Source organism: Nelumbo nucifera, chromosome 4 (assembly GCF_055504915.1).
Source record: "Nelumbo nucifera cultivar China Antique chromosome 4, China Antique-T2T, whole genome shotgun sequence".
Classification (NCBI taxonomy): domain Eukaryota; kingdom Viridiplantae; phylum Streptophyta; class Magnoliopsida; order Proteales; family Nelumbonaceae; genus Nelumbo; species Nelumbo nucifera.
This window is the reverse complement of record NC_142652.1, coordinates 93380665-93399970: the sequence shown is the minus strand read 5'-3', so window position 1 is coordinate 93399970 and position 19306 is coordinate 93380665. Positions and strand designations below refer to the sequence as shown.

The following is a 19306-nucleotide window of genomic DNA, read 5'->3' as shown; positions in this document are numbered from 1 at the left end:
CTGTTGCTGGATTTGGGAGCGTCTCTACCTTGCTCTCCCTGCCATCCTGTTTTATTATATCACTTTGTACAAAATTTCTCAAATACCCGCAACGGATGAGTTCTTCTATCTCATCGTGGAAGTTTTTACAATTTTCGGTGCTATGACCGTGATCTCTACGAAAATGGCAATACAAATTTTTATTTCTAGTATTCGGGTCTCCTCTCATTCGAGGTGGCCACTTCACATAAGACGCATCCTTGATCGCCATGAGGATTTCTGCTCGCTTCGCGTTCAAAGGCGTCTTTCCTCCCCGAGCTGGTTCTTTCTTCCTCTTATTGTCCCCATTAGTTGAGGTCTCACCTTCTCTTTTCCTCTTCTCCGGTGGGTTCTCGTTCTTCTGCTTCATCTCCTCCTCTGTTCCGATGAATGGTCGACGAGCTTGAGGAACTCGGTTACATCCTTGGGCTTGTTGGCAACCACGTGCCACTTGAACTCTTTGTGCATTATGCCTCTTTTGGCTGTTGTGAGCCTCACTACAGGGTCTAGATCAGGTATCTGCAGACATGCATCATTGAATCTCTTGATGTAACTGCGGATAGATTCCCCCTCCCTCTGGACTATGCTGAAAAGGCTTTCTTGGGACCTCAGACACCTCTTGCTGGTGATGAAGTGTGAGGTGAAGATCTGCACGAACTGCGCCCATCTCTTGATTGTCCCGGGCGCGAGGTTTCTATACCATGTGCGAGCTACCCCCTTAAACGTAGTAGAGAAAGCTACACACATGCAATACTCACCTGCCCCGGCTAAGTGCATCTGTGACTGAAAAGAATCTACATGATCATTCGCACGAATGATCCATCATACTTGTCCAGGGGAGGTACCTTGAAATCTTTTGGCATTGGGACGGCCAGGAGTTCAGGAGACAGGGGAGATGGCACAGAGAGGAGTGGAGTGGCTTTCACTGCTCCCGAGCTCGCTTCTTCCTTTCCTTTGAGGAGTTCGGGCAAGTTCTGGGTTGTAGCTCGGCGATCTCTGCGGCGTCTCCGTTGCTTCTTTGTTGGCTCTGCATTGGTGCTGTTGGCCTCTGTGTTGTCCGGCACAGTTCTCGCGGGGAGTGGCCCAGACTGTTGACGATGGTTGTGGATTGAGGGACCTTGTCTAGAGTCCGCAATCAGGACCTCAAACCGGTTTTCTACGAGTGAGATCTCAAACTCTGAAAGCCGAGGTGATGCGGGTCTGTTAGGCTGAGAATCTCTCGACCTGACCATGCGCGGTGAGGTGGGAGTAACTGGTTTCTCCCTCCTGCTGCGAGACAAGACTTGGCTCCTAGGAGGATTCTGGGTCTGGGAGGTCTCTCCTTGGTGAGAGGGGCGTTCGCTCCGACGGCGAAGCTTAGCTTGCTGTGTGGCCGGATGCCGAGGTGGAACCGACAGCTGGTTCTGAGGCAGTAGTGGGAACTGCTGTTGGTACTGCTGTTGATAAACATGGTGCAGTGCTTGTTGCTGATACAGTTGGAGCAAATGGACTTGCTGCATTTGAGCTTGTATAGATCGCATGCAGTGCATCAGGTCTTCGAGTTGGTTCTGTCCGACTATATTCTTATTGGTTTGAATTGGAACTAAATCAAATTTCCAATAATTTGATCATGAGGCCAAACCCTTGTCCAATTTGAAACCGATTAGAATTGAAGTCGGCATAAAATCACTTTTATGAAAGTACTTTTACAAAAGCACTTTTATAAAAGTAATTTTATGAAAAGTGCTTTTACGAAAGCACTTTTACAAAAATACTTTTATGAAAGCACTTTCACAAAAGTACTTTTATGAAAGCACTTTTACAGAAGAAGTTTTATAAAAAGCACTTCTATAAAAGTACTTTTACATGAAAACACTTTTACAAAAGAACTTTTACGGAAGTACTTTTGTGGAAGTACTTTTATGAAAGCACTTTTGCGAAAGTACGTTTATAAAATAACTTCTACAAAAGTACTTCTACAAAAGCACTTTTATGAAAGTACTTTTATAAAAGCACTTCTATGAAAATACTTTTATAAAAGCACTTCTATGAAAGTACTTTTACAAAAGTACTTTTATGAAAATACTTTCATTAAAGTGCTTTTTCAATGCCAAAAGGGTATATTTTTGTAATTTTCAGATTTTCTTCATTTTAATATATTTTTGTAATTTTTATATATTCTATTTTTTTTATATAATTTTTGATATGTCATTTAGTTTGGATTGGATCCAATCTAGTCCATTTACATTTTAATGGATTGGATTGGATTTGGTTTGTATTGGATTTGGACTGGATTGGGTCCAGTCTGTTTGTAAGTGGACTCACATTGGATTGGATCGGGTTGGACCAAATCCAATCCAATTGACACCTCTAAGCCCAACAGCTGAGATAATCACTTGGCATCCCTCTAGGCTAGAAAAGGAAGCGTGGGATCAAACCTGCTGATCTGTGCTAGTGGACCTCACGTTCTACTTGCTCCGTCCCTGTTAAGGGTGTTCATGGACTGGTTCAGTTTTGTTTGGAGAAGATTTCAAACCAAATTAGTAAATTGCAGTTTGAAATTAAATTTCCAGAACAAACCATTTTATTATGGTTTGGTGCGATTTCTAATATGATTTGTTGACTTTGGGCCATTCTATGACTTTATTGGGCTTAACCCAATTAAAATGCCAAATAACACCCCTAAAAGTTAAGTTAAAATTTTTATTTTATTATTCTTTTAAAGTAAAAGAGTTTATTATATGTTTATACTTTTATACATTTGGAATATTATATATTTATATAATTATATGTGGTATATATTTTTTTGCCAATACTATATATTCTACATACATAAACCTATATTAATTTGATTTGCAAAATCCAATAAATCGAATCAAATTACAAATTTAATTTGGTTTGGTTCAGTTTTACGGTTTGAACCGTATAATAAATACCCTTAGTCCCTATCTTTAGCACCTAAAAGAGCAATTTCTATGATACTCGAAAAACTTTAACCAATCAGAAACCCACGAGAAGGGGACTCTCGAGTTGACCTGTTCTATCCTCTCGTCGGACAGAAGCTACCTCACCAAAGCAAATGTTCATCTAATCCATCAGGATATAAAGAAAAAGGACTAGAAGGTAAGTACAGATACATTGTTTATAGAACCAGCTGGGTCCCTCAAATAAAAAAGTGAAGGATCTATGCGCTGGACAGACTGTCTTATTAAATAAATCAGTTTGAACTTAGGTTTGGGCTCTCAGAGACATTGAAAGTATATCAATCTATTCACATTTCAATAAGTGATCTGTTGCAAGTTGAAGAGGCTAGAAGGGCCTTGGCTAGTTCAAATAGGACATGGGTTGAAGTAGTAAGAAATGATTTAGGGTATGTTTGATGGTTAAGTGGTTTGAGAACTTATTTTTAAGTACTTATTTGAATAAGTACTTAAAAATGGAAATAATTATTGGGTAAGCACTTCAAAGAAAGAAAGAATTGCAGAAAGGCAAACTATCAATATACAAAGTTATTCAGATGAAATCAAATGGAAATAATTAAACTGAGCATACCTTATGGACCCATCATTATCAAGGTCTGCAGCCACCAGGTCACCAAGAGTAATCTTCTTCTGAAGAACCCATTTGGCAATCTTGCGGTTTCTCTTTTCTATCCTGAGCTCTGTGAGGTACAAGAAAGCTCTGGCTACAGCTAATGTGCTTACCAATAGCCAAATGATGGCAAAGCACCTACCCTTTAGAGTCTTGAATGAGTAGTCTCCATATCCTACTGTGGTCACAGAAGTCACAGACAAATAGAAGCTGTCTGTCCAATCCAATCCCTCCAGAACATGCACCATGATTGTCCCTATGGCAATGCAGCCAAACACAGCAAACAAAGCCAAAGCCACCTTCATCCTGATCCTCATTCTTCCCTTCACAGTGTCAATGATGTATGTCTGGAACACTGTATTCAGTCTGTTTTCATCCACTGCACTTAATAGCACTGTCTCTTGTCGATCAAGCACGTAGACCACCAGACCATTGAGCAAGATATCGATGAACCCAAAACCAACAAGGATGAATGCACAGGTGAAGAGCTTGGTGAAGGTGGTACCAGGCACAATGTCGCCATATCCTATGGTGCAGAGAGTGACCACAGTGAAATACAGAGCATCTACTAGGCTGAACGTTGAGTGGCCTGTGAAACTTCCACTTGTCACCATAAAAATGGCAACTCCGGCAGCTATATACAGAACCACTCCGATGAAGGCTAGGCGAACGATTGAAGGGGTTGATCGTGAAGAAGGGCATTGGTCAATGGAGGGAGCACCTCTTGTCTCTGTAAACAGGGATGGGGCAGAATGAGAGTGACGTCTGAGTTCTCTTCTTTTGCTCAAGTTGGCTAAGAGATTGACAACGGAAGAACTGTTGGCTGCTGCCCGTGTGATCTGTGGTGAGAGAATGGGAATTATGGCTTCTGTGTTGATAATATGGGCAGCCGATTGACGCAAAGGTGAACCCAGATCAAGGAAACATGAGGAGGTGAAATCCTTCTTCAGGTTCAGGGTTGATTTGCCTTTGCCAGAGTCATCTGCTAATGCTTTGTTGGAGAGCAGAAGCTCATCCATGGTGAATATATATGTTTGTTAAACAGCATGAATCATCAGAATTCGACCTCCCCAAAACTTTGGTGGGAGATGGGGAGGTTTCCCTTTCTCTCTTCTCTTCTCTTTTCTTCTTCTTCATCATCGTTCTTTTCCCTTTTTGCTGGTAAGTGATCAGTCGGTAGCAACCCAACTACAAGTCAATCTGCAAAGCAGAAAACAATTGGGAAGCTTCATGAGAGGCTCTTATTCATTTCTGTGGTAGCTGTAGCAACTAATTAACCGTCATTCTTTGTTGTTGTTGTGGGCTGGTTGGTTTAGGCGTTTGTCCAATACTTTCTTGTCGCTGGTCAAACCCAGAAACGCTTGATATGGACAGTCGCTGATGAAAACATTTCTCACAGAAAAGATATTGGCGGAAGAGTGAAGATATGAATTTTTGGATAAGATTACGCCTAGCGGATAACGAAGACATATCGGACTTTTGCTCAATCAAGTGGTGCTATTGAAAGCAATCTTCCATTATTGATCCAAACGACACAATCAAAGTGGAAACAAAGGAGCACAATCCACGTGTTTGTGAAAAACCATTTATAATTCAGTATGATATGGAAAAATTATGATATCTGAAAAATAACCGATCAATAAACTGAAATCTTAAAAGTAGTAGCGAATAAGGTGTTATTTATCAAAATTCATGGGTGGATTTTGATTGATCAAAACTTTTTTCATACCATATCTTTCCGACATCATAGATTTTCTCAAATAAAAAATTTATGAGAGATTCAATAATTGACATACAAAGTGGTCTTCTGTTTGGGCATCATCTTGTAGTGGGCCTGCAATTGAACCAATCAAAGTCCTATGACGGTACATGGTGCTTGCTTGGTTCTTGAATTTTTTTATTCTTGTAATGAAAGAGGAAAGAGCTCCATAAATCCTTGCATATGGTGCAGCTTAACCCCTCCACATCTCCCTTGCCATTTCTCTCGTGTCCTTGATTAGTGGGTCGATCTTCTATGGAATGGTTATACGGTACCCTATCTTGATTCTGTCTATTGAGAAGCTTAGGTTATTAATCAGCCATTCAATTGGTAAACAGTGGAGGCATTCCACAGAATTGCAGATTTTGGACTAGCTCTGCAGCTAGAGCGAAGTCAATAATTCTGTATAGAGTAATGAAAGCTACTTATCGAAAGCACACATTTTGGCCACACACACATGCACGTCAGGTACCGTAGTCTTTTTCATGTGCTTCGACTATCTATTCTTTGCAACCCATTTGCTACTTTTGTCGAATTGTAATTTTCTAATGTGGTTCAAAAATCTCATTTCATTCAGGGCATGAAACCATCCCTTGCTACTTTAGTTCTTTTGGTGAAAGTTTTCTAAAAGTTCAAGATATGGACCTCACCACAGAACAAATCCTCGACAGAGTATAGTAACTCTAGAAGACGCATTTTTAAAATGGCTAGTTTTGGTTGATGTGTTTGTTCAAGATCAATTAGGTTTTAAGAGAGAATTTCAAGAAAAAGAAAATAGAGAAAATTTAGTGTGGTATTTTGGTAATTTAATGGCTTCTGTCATCTGACTTAATGGCCAAGGGGTATTTGTCACAATGTAAAAGTTTAGGGGGGGGGGGGGGGGGGGGGTCTGCGCAAATTAAAGTCTAAGAATCTTTGTCACTGACCCTATAGTAAGGAGGTCTTTGTAATTTACCCGATTATTAATAGTGATTTTTGTGTATGGAAATCAAAAAGAGAAATCATTGAATTTGCTGATTTCTCTGAGAAATGACTTTGAACCCCCCTCAAAAAAAAAACCTAATGCCTATACAATGAAAATCCACTCACTGAAACCCACGGTAAAATCAAAATACCATCGCAACCCCCTGCTACTTGGTTCCAAAATGAAACTTTTTTACACATCCTAACTTAAAAAATTTTCATACATCCAAACTTAAAAAATAATTTATTGAATGACAAAATTAATCATAATTAGTTCTCTAAGAACATGCCAAACGCAGCCTTAATTAGCCAAGACTTACCATCAAAGTTCATCGTATTGAAACCTAAAGGATAGGGGCAGTAACTCTAGAAAGCAATGTCTACAAAGCCACCAGGGCATATTTGCTCTTTGGTAGTTTGTTGGTGATTTTGGTAGCTGAGGCAATCTCATGCGTCAGAGATAGAGTTTGTTTGCCAGGAGAACATAGTTACTGAACCAGAATAAGTCATGGCCAGTACAGCACGTTAATGATAAATATTTGACACAGGTTTTTACTCTTAACTCAGTGTTGGATGAACAATCTGGTAGCAAAAGAAAGACACCCAATTGCCAGCAGACGTAATAGCAGCAGAAGACTATCTTGAAATGTGAGGCCAGCATAATCACATGGACCAAGTGTATTGAAAATATATACTCATTTAAGAGCTTTCTGTCATTAAATACCAAGTACAGATTAAAACTGGAGCTAATCGTCTTCCTCAAGAACACTCCTACGCCTCTGGATCTGAAGAATCAGAAATAAGAGATATGGGAAGTGGAAAAATCAATATTCACGTCAAATATAAGCACAGGGAAGAGCAAGTATACGACGTACTGTCACTTTAGTTTGTTTTGTTGTTTGATTGTTAATCTGTTCCAGCAATGATATAAGCCTCTCTTTAGACACCTGAAAATATAAAACCATTTAAAGGCATAAACCTATGATGGATGAAACACCTTTTTCCTGCACATCAACATGATAGAAATTTCAGGGTCTATTGCACAAGTTGGGCATGTAAGGACATGACTATCCTTATTTACGCCTAAAAATGTGCAGAAACTTTTTGGCATACACAAACAATACTTGTAAATAGAGATGAACCTGCACCTCTTTCTGTGTAGACTTTGGACGGACTGAATATATGCCTTCATGGGTCAAATTGTGCGAGCATCCAGGCCAATACAAGTATGCTATGGATGTACAGACATTTGGGGTGTCATAGATCACCATTAATATGTTGAACAAAAATGTTTTCCCTCTGCACAAGGGTGGCACTATATGCAAAGATAAGGACCATGGAAGCAACCTCTTTCTTTGCTTTGTCATACTCATTTCTAGGAACATCCAGGGCTCCTTGCACTTTTTCAACAGGAGTATGTCAATTGGAAACTATGAGGCTCTTCTTGTTTGGCGTTCAATTGATTTTGGCTTTTGGCTCTGAGGGCTCTTTTGCAAAGTGTGGTCCCATTTACTAGATTGTAAAGGCAATGGAATGAAAAAAAAAATGGAAGAATATTTAATGGTGCACAAATGATCCAAAAAAAATGTGACAATGTATTTGGCCTCCCAACAATTTTGCACATATCTTTCTAGATATGGATGTATTGGGCTTTAATTTTGAAAGAAATCAAGGATATTATAATTTTATAAGGATGAGTGGGGAAGAATAGAGATGCTACACCTTGTAGAATAGTACTTTCTGATTTTTCCCCTCTTTGAATAGGCTTATTTTTTGCTCTCTTTGAATTTTTTATCCTCTGTTATCTAACCCCAATCCCAACCCCAAAGAAAAAGGAAGAAATAAAGAAAAGCGTAAAATTGGCATCCTTGCAAACAACTTTTAGATAGATTAGATGCAGCAATAGGTAAATCCCAGCCCAAAGAAAAAAAAAAGCATTAAACCAGCATCCTTGAGAAAAACTTTGGGATAGATTAGATACACCAATTAGGTGTGCATCGAAGTAAAGAAAATACAAAGGCATGTTCTTTCTTACCTTCTCAACAATCTGACCCATTTGAGCAGCTCTCAGTAGAACATCCTCAACTCCTCGTGCCTTCTCAGGCTTCACCAAAGCAATCCGAGCAACTGTTAGTGGTAAGATCATAAAAGTGAGAATATAAGCATGGAAGAGTGTAAGGTGGATTAACAGCTTCTTAAAGTGTAAGTAAATTAGTTTCTTTTCTTGTGCAGAGCCAAGTATGACCATTTAAAATTTCAAACATGGCATATAGAACAACAATAAATCAGCATTCTTTTTGTGTTTACCATCTGCAGTATTTGATAGGCCATAAAAACATATTTCATCTATAAGCAGATTCAAGCATACGATGAGTGTAACCATTCATATTCTAAATCTTACAACATCCCCCTCTACTATGGTTTTCTTTCCAATCTTGATGACATTAGGCTTTGCCACTTAAAATTAAAGAGTGCCAATCTTTCAACATGTTAAAAATGAAATCAATATCCAAACCCTTGATTTCTGTGGGGAAAGACATGAGACAAATATGGAGTTCCCAACTAGCATCAGCAGTCATACAGAAATAACTTTGTACAATTGCAAGAATGATATAACTCAACCAGATTGATATATTACTTACAGAACCAACATAAGTAAAAGGCATGACAACAATAAAGAGCAATTGCAAGACAGGATTCTTGTACACTTGTAGCCAACCCAAATGGTTTGGATCAAGGCTTTTTTGAGTTGAATTGAGATACTAACAAGGAGACAAAGAACTATACTGTTATAAATGGCATCTGAAATTGTTAGACAGTTTATGCCCTTAGCTCCAATCAGATTGATGTACAATGAGTTTTATGCATTAATAATATCAGTACAACCAATGGGTGTTTGTGAAAAGCATTGAACCTGGACCTTGGAGAGATGAGCAAAACTGGAAAGTTGCACTTAACCCCAAACTTGATAATGATATTGCACTAGGTCTTGGACTGAGCTTCTTTTGATATGCAAACTAGTGAAATCCTCTTAGGGTCAAATACCTAGGTATGTTGGAGCATTTTAGGATATTATCTGAATGGGCGATCATTGTAATAGGATCAGTCCCTTAGTCAAACAAAGTAAATATCAAGGTTTACACTCTCTTTGATGGAAATGTAAAACTGCCGATAGTGGATTTCAACTATACTTGAAATCTTTTTGCAAAATGTATTTATACTTATGTTATTTTCTAAAAAATGGTCTGCCAAAGGTTTTAATCCCGGGATCCATCTGAGTAGAGGGTGTGGCACTGCATTTTGTAGTTAGGGAAGAGGCCCTTCCCTATGAGCAGTGTTTTGATTATTTAGGGCTGAGAGGTTAGGGGCGAGAGGCCACTACAGGGCTGAAAATTGATGGGCTTTATCTCATATCAATCCATCATCCTTGGGCTTCATAGGGTGACTGAAACCAAAGATCACTTAGTTAAGTGTTGGGCCTAGACTGAGTCCAATTCGATTGGCTCAGGGGTTCATTACCTCTGTGCGGAAAATTCGACCTGTCTCTTCCCAAACATGGTTTGAACCTAGAGATGTAATGTGGGTCGGGCCGATGGCAAGCCGACACAATCCAGCATGATAGGGGTTGTGCTTGGCACGACATGGTTACTACAGTACCATGTTGTGCCAAATCTAGGCCGTGTCGAGCCTAGGCTATAAAGGGGACTGAACCTCCTAGACATGCCTGACCAAACAGCCCAACACGACATGGCACATGTGTAGCCTACAAGAATATAGTCGTTGGAGGGGGCCCAATTGATATATTTGCTTTTTGAGGGGGTATTTCAACTAAAATACCCCCCCCCCACCAACAGCTATAAACCGCCACTAGGAGTATTTTTGTATTTTGGATCATAGGGGGCAAAAAATGACTTAAATGCCCCCTAAGGCCCTAACAACTATATTACAACTAGGTTAGGCCCTTTAGGGGGTTTTTAAGTTAAATAACATATAACCCTAAAAATAACCAAAATACCCCTCCCAACAACAATAAACAACTAGTTTTGGAGGTATTTTAGTCAAATTAATCACCCCAATTCCTATAAATACCCTACCTCCCTCATTCTCACCACAACTCTCATACTCTCCTACATACTCTCATACTCTATTACTCTCTACAATGGCCGGCTCTTCCCAAAATCCTTTTCCTTTTCTTGATGAAGCCCAATTCAGTAATATCAGGTCCCACACTGGTAACAGAAGGAGCAAAGTCTGGACTATGTTCGAGATTATGGAAATCCCTAGAAAGGAAAGAAGAGCAGTTTGCAAAAAAAATGCATACATGATTTCAACTATCATAGAAGTGTTGGCATTGGCCATTTGTTTAGACACATGGCATCTCACCTAGAACAGGGAAGAGGAGAGCAGCTTGAATGATCAACTCCATTGTATTATTTTTTTCAGTGTATTTTTTATTTTTTTTTTGTACACATTAGATTTGAAATGACAATTTTTTTTCCAACTATTGTCTATTACCATTCATGCTAATTTTTTCTATTGTATGTTTTTTTTATTTCTTTTCTAATTTTTCTTAGTTTAGGAAAAGACAAGAAGTGAAAAACTAGAAAAGAAATAATCAAATAAAGTAGGCAGCCTAACCTGCCATGGCCTGGTTCCTCATGTCCGGCCCGACACAGCTGGGAACAAGGCCACGGGCTGTGCTAGGCCTGACCTGGGAGGGGGGGCCGTGCTTGGGGGCCAAGGCCTGAGGCCCAACATGAATCACTAAACGAAATGGGCCTTAGCCTATTACTAATGACTAGTTAAATTAGTCACATGATAACTTAAGTGGAAATGGCATCAAGAGGTTCAACAAGTGGCAATGGCATCAAGAGGTTCAACAAGTGGCAATGGCATTTGGAGGTATGATTATTTAATTAATTTTATTACCAATTGGTTCGACCATGTGTTGATGGAAAGACCTCCTCATTCAGGTATAATTTACCTAGTTATATTGGGTTTTTATTTTGTGCCTATTAGATCGAAATTCCTTAATGGCCATGTGTTGCTAAAAGGCTTGATACCTTTTTTTTTCCTTTTGCATGGGGTGGGTTTCCCTCCTCTAATGGCTTAAGCTGTTCTGCATCCTTATTTTGTTTGTCCAGCATTTCATGTGAAATTTGGTAGTTTCTAACTAACCTTTAGCATTGGAAGAAGTTTTTTTTTTTTTTGATCAGCAACCTTTAACATTGGAAAAGGTTGAACATTATGCAAGTAGAATGTAGTTAAGTGACACAAAAATAACAAGTGGGCTAGTACACGAGGTCATTTTAATTTACCATAAAATAAAATGCTCAAGTTCACAAGAACAGTTATCATATTATATGCAGATTTCAACTTATGCCTTTCTCGTGCTTCAGATGACAAAATCTGACTAAGCATCATTTGCCTCCTTTCATCTGCTTCCCTGAAGTATAATAGTTGAACAATTCAGTTTGATAGTCCTATAGCAACCACACCAAAAAGACATGACATAGTGCTATGAATATTTGTATAGAAAAAACAACCTTTTCGCCTCTTCCTGTGCTTTCTGCTGCTCTGAGTTATGCTGATTACCCTGCTTGCAAAGGTATTAAGTTAGCAAAATGATTATAGTCTGACGTTGAAGTCAACTGAATCATGTTGACGCAACATAATCCCAAAATAGTAAATAGTCTAAAGACAATATTACTTACAATGCCACGTTGTGCCATTAATTCTTGCATTCTTCTTTGCCTGATAGCTTCCAATTCAGGATCAGCCTAGGTAGATAGAAGTTGCAAGTGATGTACAATAAATTTATAAAATCACCGACATTTCTACAAGGTTCAAAGTATCAATACATGTGATACGCAAAGTTGTGTATCACGTTCCAAAGGGGCAATACTCTTCAATTTTAAATGCTTTAAGTTTTAAGAATTGAGACAGGAGATCTCTAGGAAAGGTACCCTTCAAAAGTGACCACATGTCCTAAGTCCTTATTTTTAGTGTATCAATGGGTTCAAAAACTGATAAGTATCGTACAATATGCACCCACACTTTGAACCTTGCACTTCTATGCCAAAATGTTCAGATTTAACACTAAAATATAATTGCACAAAAACAATGCCAATAAAGCCTATTAATAACAAGATTTGCAAACAACCACCCTTAAGGAAATTAAACAATACCAAACATCAATTTAATTAAGAAACATAAGTTCTTTCCTAAACATCAAAGCAGCACAATTGTGGATAGAACGATAAGTAATATCCCTCTCATCCTATTCTCCTTACATCGTATCCTCGACCACAATTATGAATTATGGCACCCAATTGACCAAAAAGTTTAAACTAAAGAACTGGCTAAAGACATTAAATTTTCATCATGTTTCTTCAATTACCAAAATAAGCAATGGATACAAATATGAAAAACCATAGTGTAAGCGGCCTTTTTCCAAAAACAGAGCCTCACTCCTTATCAAAACGGTCAATTTGCATTGTCGGGTCGACGGAGATTCAAATGTTCTATACTTTTATATTGGTTCAATAGCTAAGCAACCAATCCACGAAATCGAACACATACCATCACACCATCACAAGAAGCATAAAACGCACTAACTCAACCAAACTATTAACAACAATCAAGTTGATTAAAACCACCCCAAATAATCAAACTTATATTTAATGGGAAAAACCCTCAAGATCAAAATCAAACTAGGAAAAGTCCTCTCTAAGAAAAAAAAAAACCAAAAACGCGTTCTTCGAATGGACCAAAAACAACTAACTGTAAACAATTTTGGCACTAATAGAGAAGAAAAAACAGAAGGGCAAGAAGCAAAACGAAAACGTGAAGCACTGGTTGTGAGATGGCTCTGCTTCTACACATACCATTGCTTTTCTTTCTCTCCTCTGGAAGAAGCAGCGAAACCAACCCTGGAGGCCTGGACCTCATTGCTCAGCAACAGCGTTGATTGAAGTTATGCGGTCTCCAAAAGGTCCGCATTTATACGGTAGCTCAATTACAGCGATCCGATCCGAATAAGAACCCGAGAGATCCAAATTGATCGACTTCGATTTAGCTGCAATTGATGGCTGTGTTAGAGGTTGTTTAACCAATAATAACTCCCCACGTCATATATACACGTGAACAGAAGCGAAGCTGCACACACATTTGATGATAGACAGTTGAGTAAAGTATTACTGCCTGCACCAAAAATAGATTATGAGAAAAGATTCCAATCCAACGCCCCCCAATCCCCCATCTCCCAGCTCCCCTGTCTGAGTGTAAATACTCAGTGCAGACTGCAGTAGAGCTCAGAGCTCGCTCTCTCTCTCTCTCTCTGTATAATGGAGCTCATGGACTGACTGATGACTTTTCTATTTCTCTACATATCGATCGCTCTCCGGTCGCAAAGAAGAGCCATGACAGTTGCATCTTCTTCTGGTAAGTTTTCTTTTTTAAGCTTTTAGCTTCGTTAGTTGTATAAGTTGGCGTTGGGTTTTCTTCTTTTCTTCTTTTTTTAACTTACAAGATCTGCCATTTGCATTGGAACTTGAGATCTGCGAGCTGAAGTCCTTTGATCTATGATTTTAACTGAAATCTAATAATGTGAGATCTTAGAACCTTACTATCCTAGTATGAACTCACTTGAGTCAATGATTCTGATATATTTTAATGTTACTGAGAGATTGGATTTCTGCTATAAAATATATCTACGTGAGTGATTAGTTTATTAGAGTAATGTGGTGAGGAACAGTAGTTCTTGTTTCTGATACAATTTAGTTTTCTGCATTCATTAGTTTCCCAGGCATAGAAGAGAAGAAGAGCAACTCAGAGAAAAAGAGGAAGTAGGGGAAGATGGAAAGAAAGATGGGATTGGGAATGGGGCTGAACATGCTTCTCTTGCTGGCCATGGTGGCTACCAATATCCTCTCTCTGTACCACCTCACTTCATCCGTCCAGAGCAAACCCGCATCTCCTCCCCCAGTCCCAGACCACCTACATCACCAACTCAACACAATCAGAGCCACCATTAACCACCTCACCCGCCTCCGCTCAACCACTCCCACCACCGCCACCAGCGCAAAAGCCACTGTCCCTTCAGATCTCCTTCTCTATGCACATATAGCCCCCATTGCCTCTGCCTGCCGTGACAACCCTGATCTTCTTCACCGTTACATGAACTACACACCATTCTCTCTCTGTCCAGATGATACGGATCTCTCCGAAGCCCTAATACTCCGAGGTTGCCACCCCCTCCCCCGTCGCCGCTGCTTCTCTCGCACTTCTTCAAAAATCCCTTCCTCTCTCACCTCGAATCCCTTTCCTTCTTCTCTCCCTGACTATGCTTTACTTTGGTCCCACTATTCTTGCAAGAGTTTCGCTTGTCTTAACCGCTTCAATGACAACCTTGGCTTTGACATGAAACTTGAGTCCACTAAATTCCTTACAGCTAAATCTGATCTTGATCTTACCATTCCCCAATTACTGCAAATTGCAAAGGGCTCTTCTTCAGTTCTTCGACTTGCACTTGATATTGGAGCTGGAACTGGGACCTTTGCTGCAAGAATGAAGCTCCACAATGTCACTGTTCTATCCACAACCATGAATTTGGGTTCCCCATATAATGAAGCAACTGCACTGAGGGGGCTTGTTCCATTGCACATTCCATTGCAACAGCGGTTCCCAATATTTGATGGGGTTGTCGATCTTGTTCGCTGTGGGCATGCTGTTAACCGTTGGATTCCAATTACAACAATGGAATTCCTATTCTATGATGTAGATAGGGTGTTGAGGGGTGGGGGGTACTTCTGGTTAGATCATTTTTTCAGCAAAGGAACCGATCTTGAGAAGGTTTATGCACCATTGATCAGGAAGTTGGGTTACAAGAAAGTGAAGTGGGCAACAGGGAATAAAACAGATTCCAGTGGGCTGAAGAATGGAGATGTTTATTTGACTGCCCTCCTGCAGAAGCCTGTATCAAGGTGAGAGTCTAGGGTCCAGGTTCGTATGCTTTCTTTGATGATGATATCTATTTCGTTTGTATTTTAGCTTAAATTGCTGTTTTTCTTAAGAGGGATGGGAAGAAAATCTTCTACTTGAAATCATGTTTTATCATTTTATGACAAAAATTAATTGTTTTTATACTATTTGGGTTGAAGAGAAGATTAATGGTTTTATTTGCTTCTGGTGAAACATGATATTGGCATTACTTGGGTCATGTTTCAGTTTGCTTCTTTGAAACACTTTTTAATTTCACAAAACACTTCCAGGGAAATGTTAATAAGAATGCTTTGGCCAGATAAGGTGAAATCAGAAGTTCCTTTTGGGGAGAGTTGAACACTTGTAAACCCAAATATCTGGTTTGTTAACGTATAAAATATAGTTAGGTCAATCAACATAAAGCCCATTATGTTTTGGAATGTTACTGAAAATAGCACTACAGAGTAAGAATCAAGTTTCGTAAGATAATTAAAACTTTTGCCAAAACTCTCATGATATGGAGGATCCTGATTTGTCTTTCCATGCTTCAATCGATATGGCTTTAAATAGAATGAATTGGTGAAACAGGATTCATGTAGCCACCCTATAAAATTGGGATAAGGCATGGATGATGATGATGAATTCAGTGCTAGGATCTGTAAGAAGAAATCTTTTCCTTTCTTTTATTATTTAGGTGAACTTCTCTGTTGCCAGTTTGGACTATTTTAAGCTTCTTAGTCATCATTTGGCCTTCTTTATGGCCTTTTATGTAACAAAGGATACTCTAGCTGAAACCATAGTCATTTCTAGATGTTAGGAGCAGTATACTGAAAGGCTTGGGAGGCATCTGCTTGGAGGCATGCTTCCATGTGAGTGTTAACAAAACACCCAGAGAAATATATAAAAATAAGAGGCATGGAGACAAAAGAGGCATATACCTCTCATATAGAAGTGCATAGAAAACTAAAAAGGTGTAAACCTCATGTAAGGTGTGCTTCTACTGGTCCTCTATTTTAGAGATGCACACTTCATATGTGTCATCCTTAAGGTACTTGCTATTAAGAAACAACATAAAGGATGGGTCATGCTTAATGATCTGTTCTATATTTGAATGTGATGGTTCTATTATAAAAAAAATTGTACCTATTTTTTTCTAACTTTTCTTGATTTTCCTTTTTTTTTGGAAAACTTCCTATTTTTATTTATTTATTAATTTAAATTATATGCTCTAGAGGCTTTCACCTCTTGCATCCTGGTTTATGCCTCATTCCTCGGGATGGTGGAATGCCTTGCATTACGCCTCTGCATTTTTTTTTTTCACTTACAAACACCTCTACATTTTTAAACATCTGTTAGGAGCACAGACATGCATAAGTTTTTGGCTTTCATTAATTTTGACATTCTAATGAATGCTTTTGCTTTATTATGTCAATTCTTAAAATCTGGCATGTTTTGACATTATATACTAGAGGCTTTGAGCAACTGTTTTTAAGTTGGTTTCCTAATATTGCAGGTGAAATTCATTAGCAGTGGAAAATGGGAATATCATCTACTATCAATGGAACTCCTTATATCCGTTTCTGCTCTTTTTAAAATGAAAGGCTAAAAGGGTAGATGTTGAGCACATTTTAAACTTGGATACATTTGCTACACAAGTCGGGTAATACCAAGCCACCATTCTTTGTTACTCCTGAGAACAACACTAGTTTGGGCTATCCAAGACTAGCCCTTTCAGGAGTCAGGACAAGTCTCAGGGTAAATGATAAGCTCCCTTTATTTCTTCAATGTATTGTACAAGGCTTTGTTTGTTGAAAATTTATTTAATCCAAGAGACCAGGCTTATGTGTCTTGATTACAACTTGTATTGAGAACTGCTGCCTATTATGTTTCAGAAAAAAGAAAGAAAAAAGGATATCTAATATTAACTGCAAAAGGGACAGAAGCTCTAAGGAAAAAGGTTCTTGTTGTTGGGGTTCACCTACAAGTAATTGGAGAGAATCCCACATTGGAAAAGAATGAGAGGTAGGTGTAAGGGACTTGTATACAAGAGTGGCACATAACCGAATAGCTTAAGTTTTTGGATTATATGTGGCGTCCCTCCCTTGTGTGCAAGTCCTACGCGCATGTACATGTATGAGCCCCGGTTTTGATGACTCCCCTCGAATGCTTACCACTTTTGGAGTCTAGAAAGCGTGGAGGAGCTGGTAGCCAGGCACCTGAAACACCATTGAATAGAACCACCACCACCACCACCAAATATCTGGTTTAATATTCAGAAGATAGAAATTGAGAGGCATGAGAACTGCATGGTACCAGTGAGCTCAAGTCCTTTGTGACCTGGTTCACCGGGCATTACCAAGGTTCAAATATAGGTTTCATCAAGAGAGTATCAGAATTCACAAAACCAATTTTAAGATATGAACCGGAAAGATATATTTGGGGGATTCATATAAATCCAACAAATGTACTCATAATATTAAATCTAAAATTAAAATGACTATAAATAAAATTTAGACATATAACAAAAACATATTTTACTAGTTTATGTGAAGTCTCTTCTCTATTGAATAGGAGTTGATATGTCAGAAGATATAGGCTATCTGCTCCCTAAGAACAATCCTCAGGAAGCAAAAGTTGCAATATTATTGCAAGCAGTTAGATTTATATGTGGAATGGAACTGATTAGATGGTTGGGATATTTGGATTCAAAAACTGACAATTTCTTGGAAATATAGGTTGTAATTAGTAAAATTCTTCTTTTCTAGAGAATCGCATGGGATTCAAGGCATACGCCTTGAGGCGTAGCAAGGTGTAAATCAGAAGAATTAAAAATAATAATAATAATTGAAGTTTATAAATAATAAAAGGAACATATGACAAACAAAATATAAGCATCCATAAAATAGAAGTCTGTAAGTAATAAATTCCAGCCTTTGACGTTCAACAAAATAATAACTAATCAAGTAACAACCATAAACCTATTTATATTTCCAGTTTCAAAATTCAAATTTTCTCAAAGCCTTTTACATTCAACAAAATAATGACTAATCAAATAACAACAATAAACCTTTTTATATTTCAAGTTTCGAAGTTCAAATTTTCTCAAATTGTTCAAATGAACAATCATATGTTTTAAATTATCAAAAATTCTCCATCAAAGTTTCTTTTACTGATGAGATCTTCTAATGAATTGTCCGTGTGATTGATACTAGATTCTAGTTACCCAACAAAGGAAACAACTTGGTTTAATCTATGCAAAAAAAAAAGGCTAATAAAAATAAAAGGAATCCATTAGGAAGAGAATTGAGAGGGAAAAATTAGATAGATAGTATTTTCTTATGGAGAAGATAGGAAAAAAAAATGGAATGACAAGCTTAGGATGCTGTATTTCTAGTCAGGCAGAAGTGTTGAATAAAAAGAAAAAAATTCCACCTGATTTGACCAAGAATAAAAGAAGAGAACGATAACGGTTCTTTATAGCCCTTGATGCGTTGAACTCTTATAAAACCCCAAGAAAAGCTAAAAACTCTATTTTCTCTAGTAGCTTTTCATTTCAATCTTCTTATTCAGCGCTCAATTACTAAATTGCCCTTCCCATATGTTTTAAACTAAAAAAATAAAATAAAACAATCTTCTTTGCACTAAAGAATCCAATTGTTGTAGGCTCTTTAGGCTCACACCTTTCTACACTTCTCGCCCTGAGGGTTGAGGATACGCCTCTTTGACAAAAGCTTAAAAGCTGAACCTGGATTCCCTACCCACAATACACCGCAGCTGTAGATCTCACAGTACAGGATCACAATGTGTAGCTGCAATGCATTGTGGGTAGAAAGTTGCGGACAAGAAATCTAGTTTCGCTTAAACCTCAGACCATGGTTATAATGCTTAAAGCCTTTGAGGCAAAAATATGAGCGCTTCACCTCAAAGTGTAAGCCTCGCACCTCAAGACTTAAGCCTTTCAAAATCATGGTTACAACAAGGCCCCTAGGTCAGTGCTATCAAAGAAACCAGAGA

The 19306-nt window shown here is 38.4% G+C and overlaps 3 protein-coding genes across 5 annotated transcripts; 1 reads left to right on the top strand and 2 right to left on the bottom strand.

The window, feature by feature from the left end:
- Positions 1–57: 57 nt before the first annotated feature.
- On the bottom strand, positions 58–4832 carry LOC148800864 (two-pore potassium channel 3-like). The gene is made up of 2 exons (XM_088903307.1): positions 3550–4832; positions 58–2480 (listed from the first exon to the last, which is right to left on the bottom strand). Exons 1-2 carry the CDS (start codon positions 4605–4607, stop codon positions 2459–2461), a joined length of 1080 nt encoding a protein of 359 aa, XP_088759433.1. The 5' UTR covers positions 4608–4832; the 3' UTR covers positions 58–2458.
- Positions 4833–6542: 1710 nt separating this feature from the next.
- LOC104610676 (uncharacterized) lies at positions 6543–13295 on the bottom strand. Of its 2 annotated transcripts, none has more exons than XM_010277411.3 (7): positions 13198–13292; positions 12025–12090; positions 11857–11906; positions 11629–11756; positions 8346–8437; positions 7186–7257; positions 6543–7095 (listed from the first exon to the last, which is right to left on the bottom strand). In XM_010277411.3, the coding sequence occupies exons 1-7, from the start codon at positions 13198–13200 to the stop codon at positions 7057–7059; spliced, it is 450 nt and encodes a 149-aa protein (XP_010275713.1). In that variant the 5' UTR covers positions 13201–13292; the 3' UTR covers positions 6543–7056. The 2 variants fall into 2 exon arrangements, with proteins under 2 accessions (XP_010275713.1, XP_010275720.1); XM_010277418.3 differs by having other exon boundaries at positions 6796–7095; positions 11692–11756; positions 13198–13295.
- Positions 13296–13485: 190 nt separating this feature from the next.
- LOC104610690 (putative methyltransferase At1g29790) lies at positions 13486–17225 on the top strand. 2 transcript variants are annotated; one of them, XM_010277439.3, is made up of 3 exons: positions 13486–13753; positions 14110–15294; positions 16806–17225. In XM_010277439.3, exons 2-3 carry the CDS (start codon positions 14168–14170, stop codon positions 16807–16809), a joined length of 1131 nt encoding a protein of 376 aa, XP_010275741.1. In that variant the 5' UTR covers positions 13486–13753; positions 14110–14167; the 3' UTR covers positions 16810–17225. The 2 variants fall into 2 exon arrangements, with proteins under 2 accessions (XP_010275741.1, XP_010275732.1); XM_010277430.3 differs by having other exon boundaries at positions 13626–13753; positions 14110–15313.
- Positions 17226–19306: the final 2081 nt, after the last annotated feature.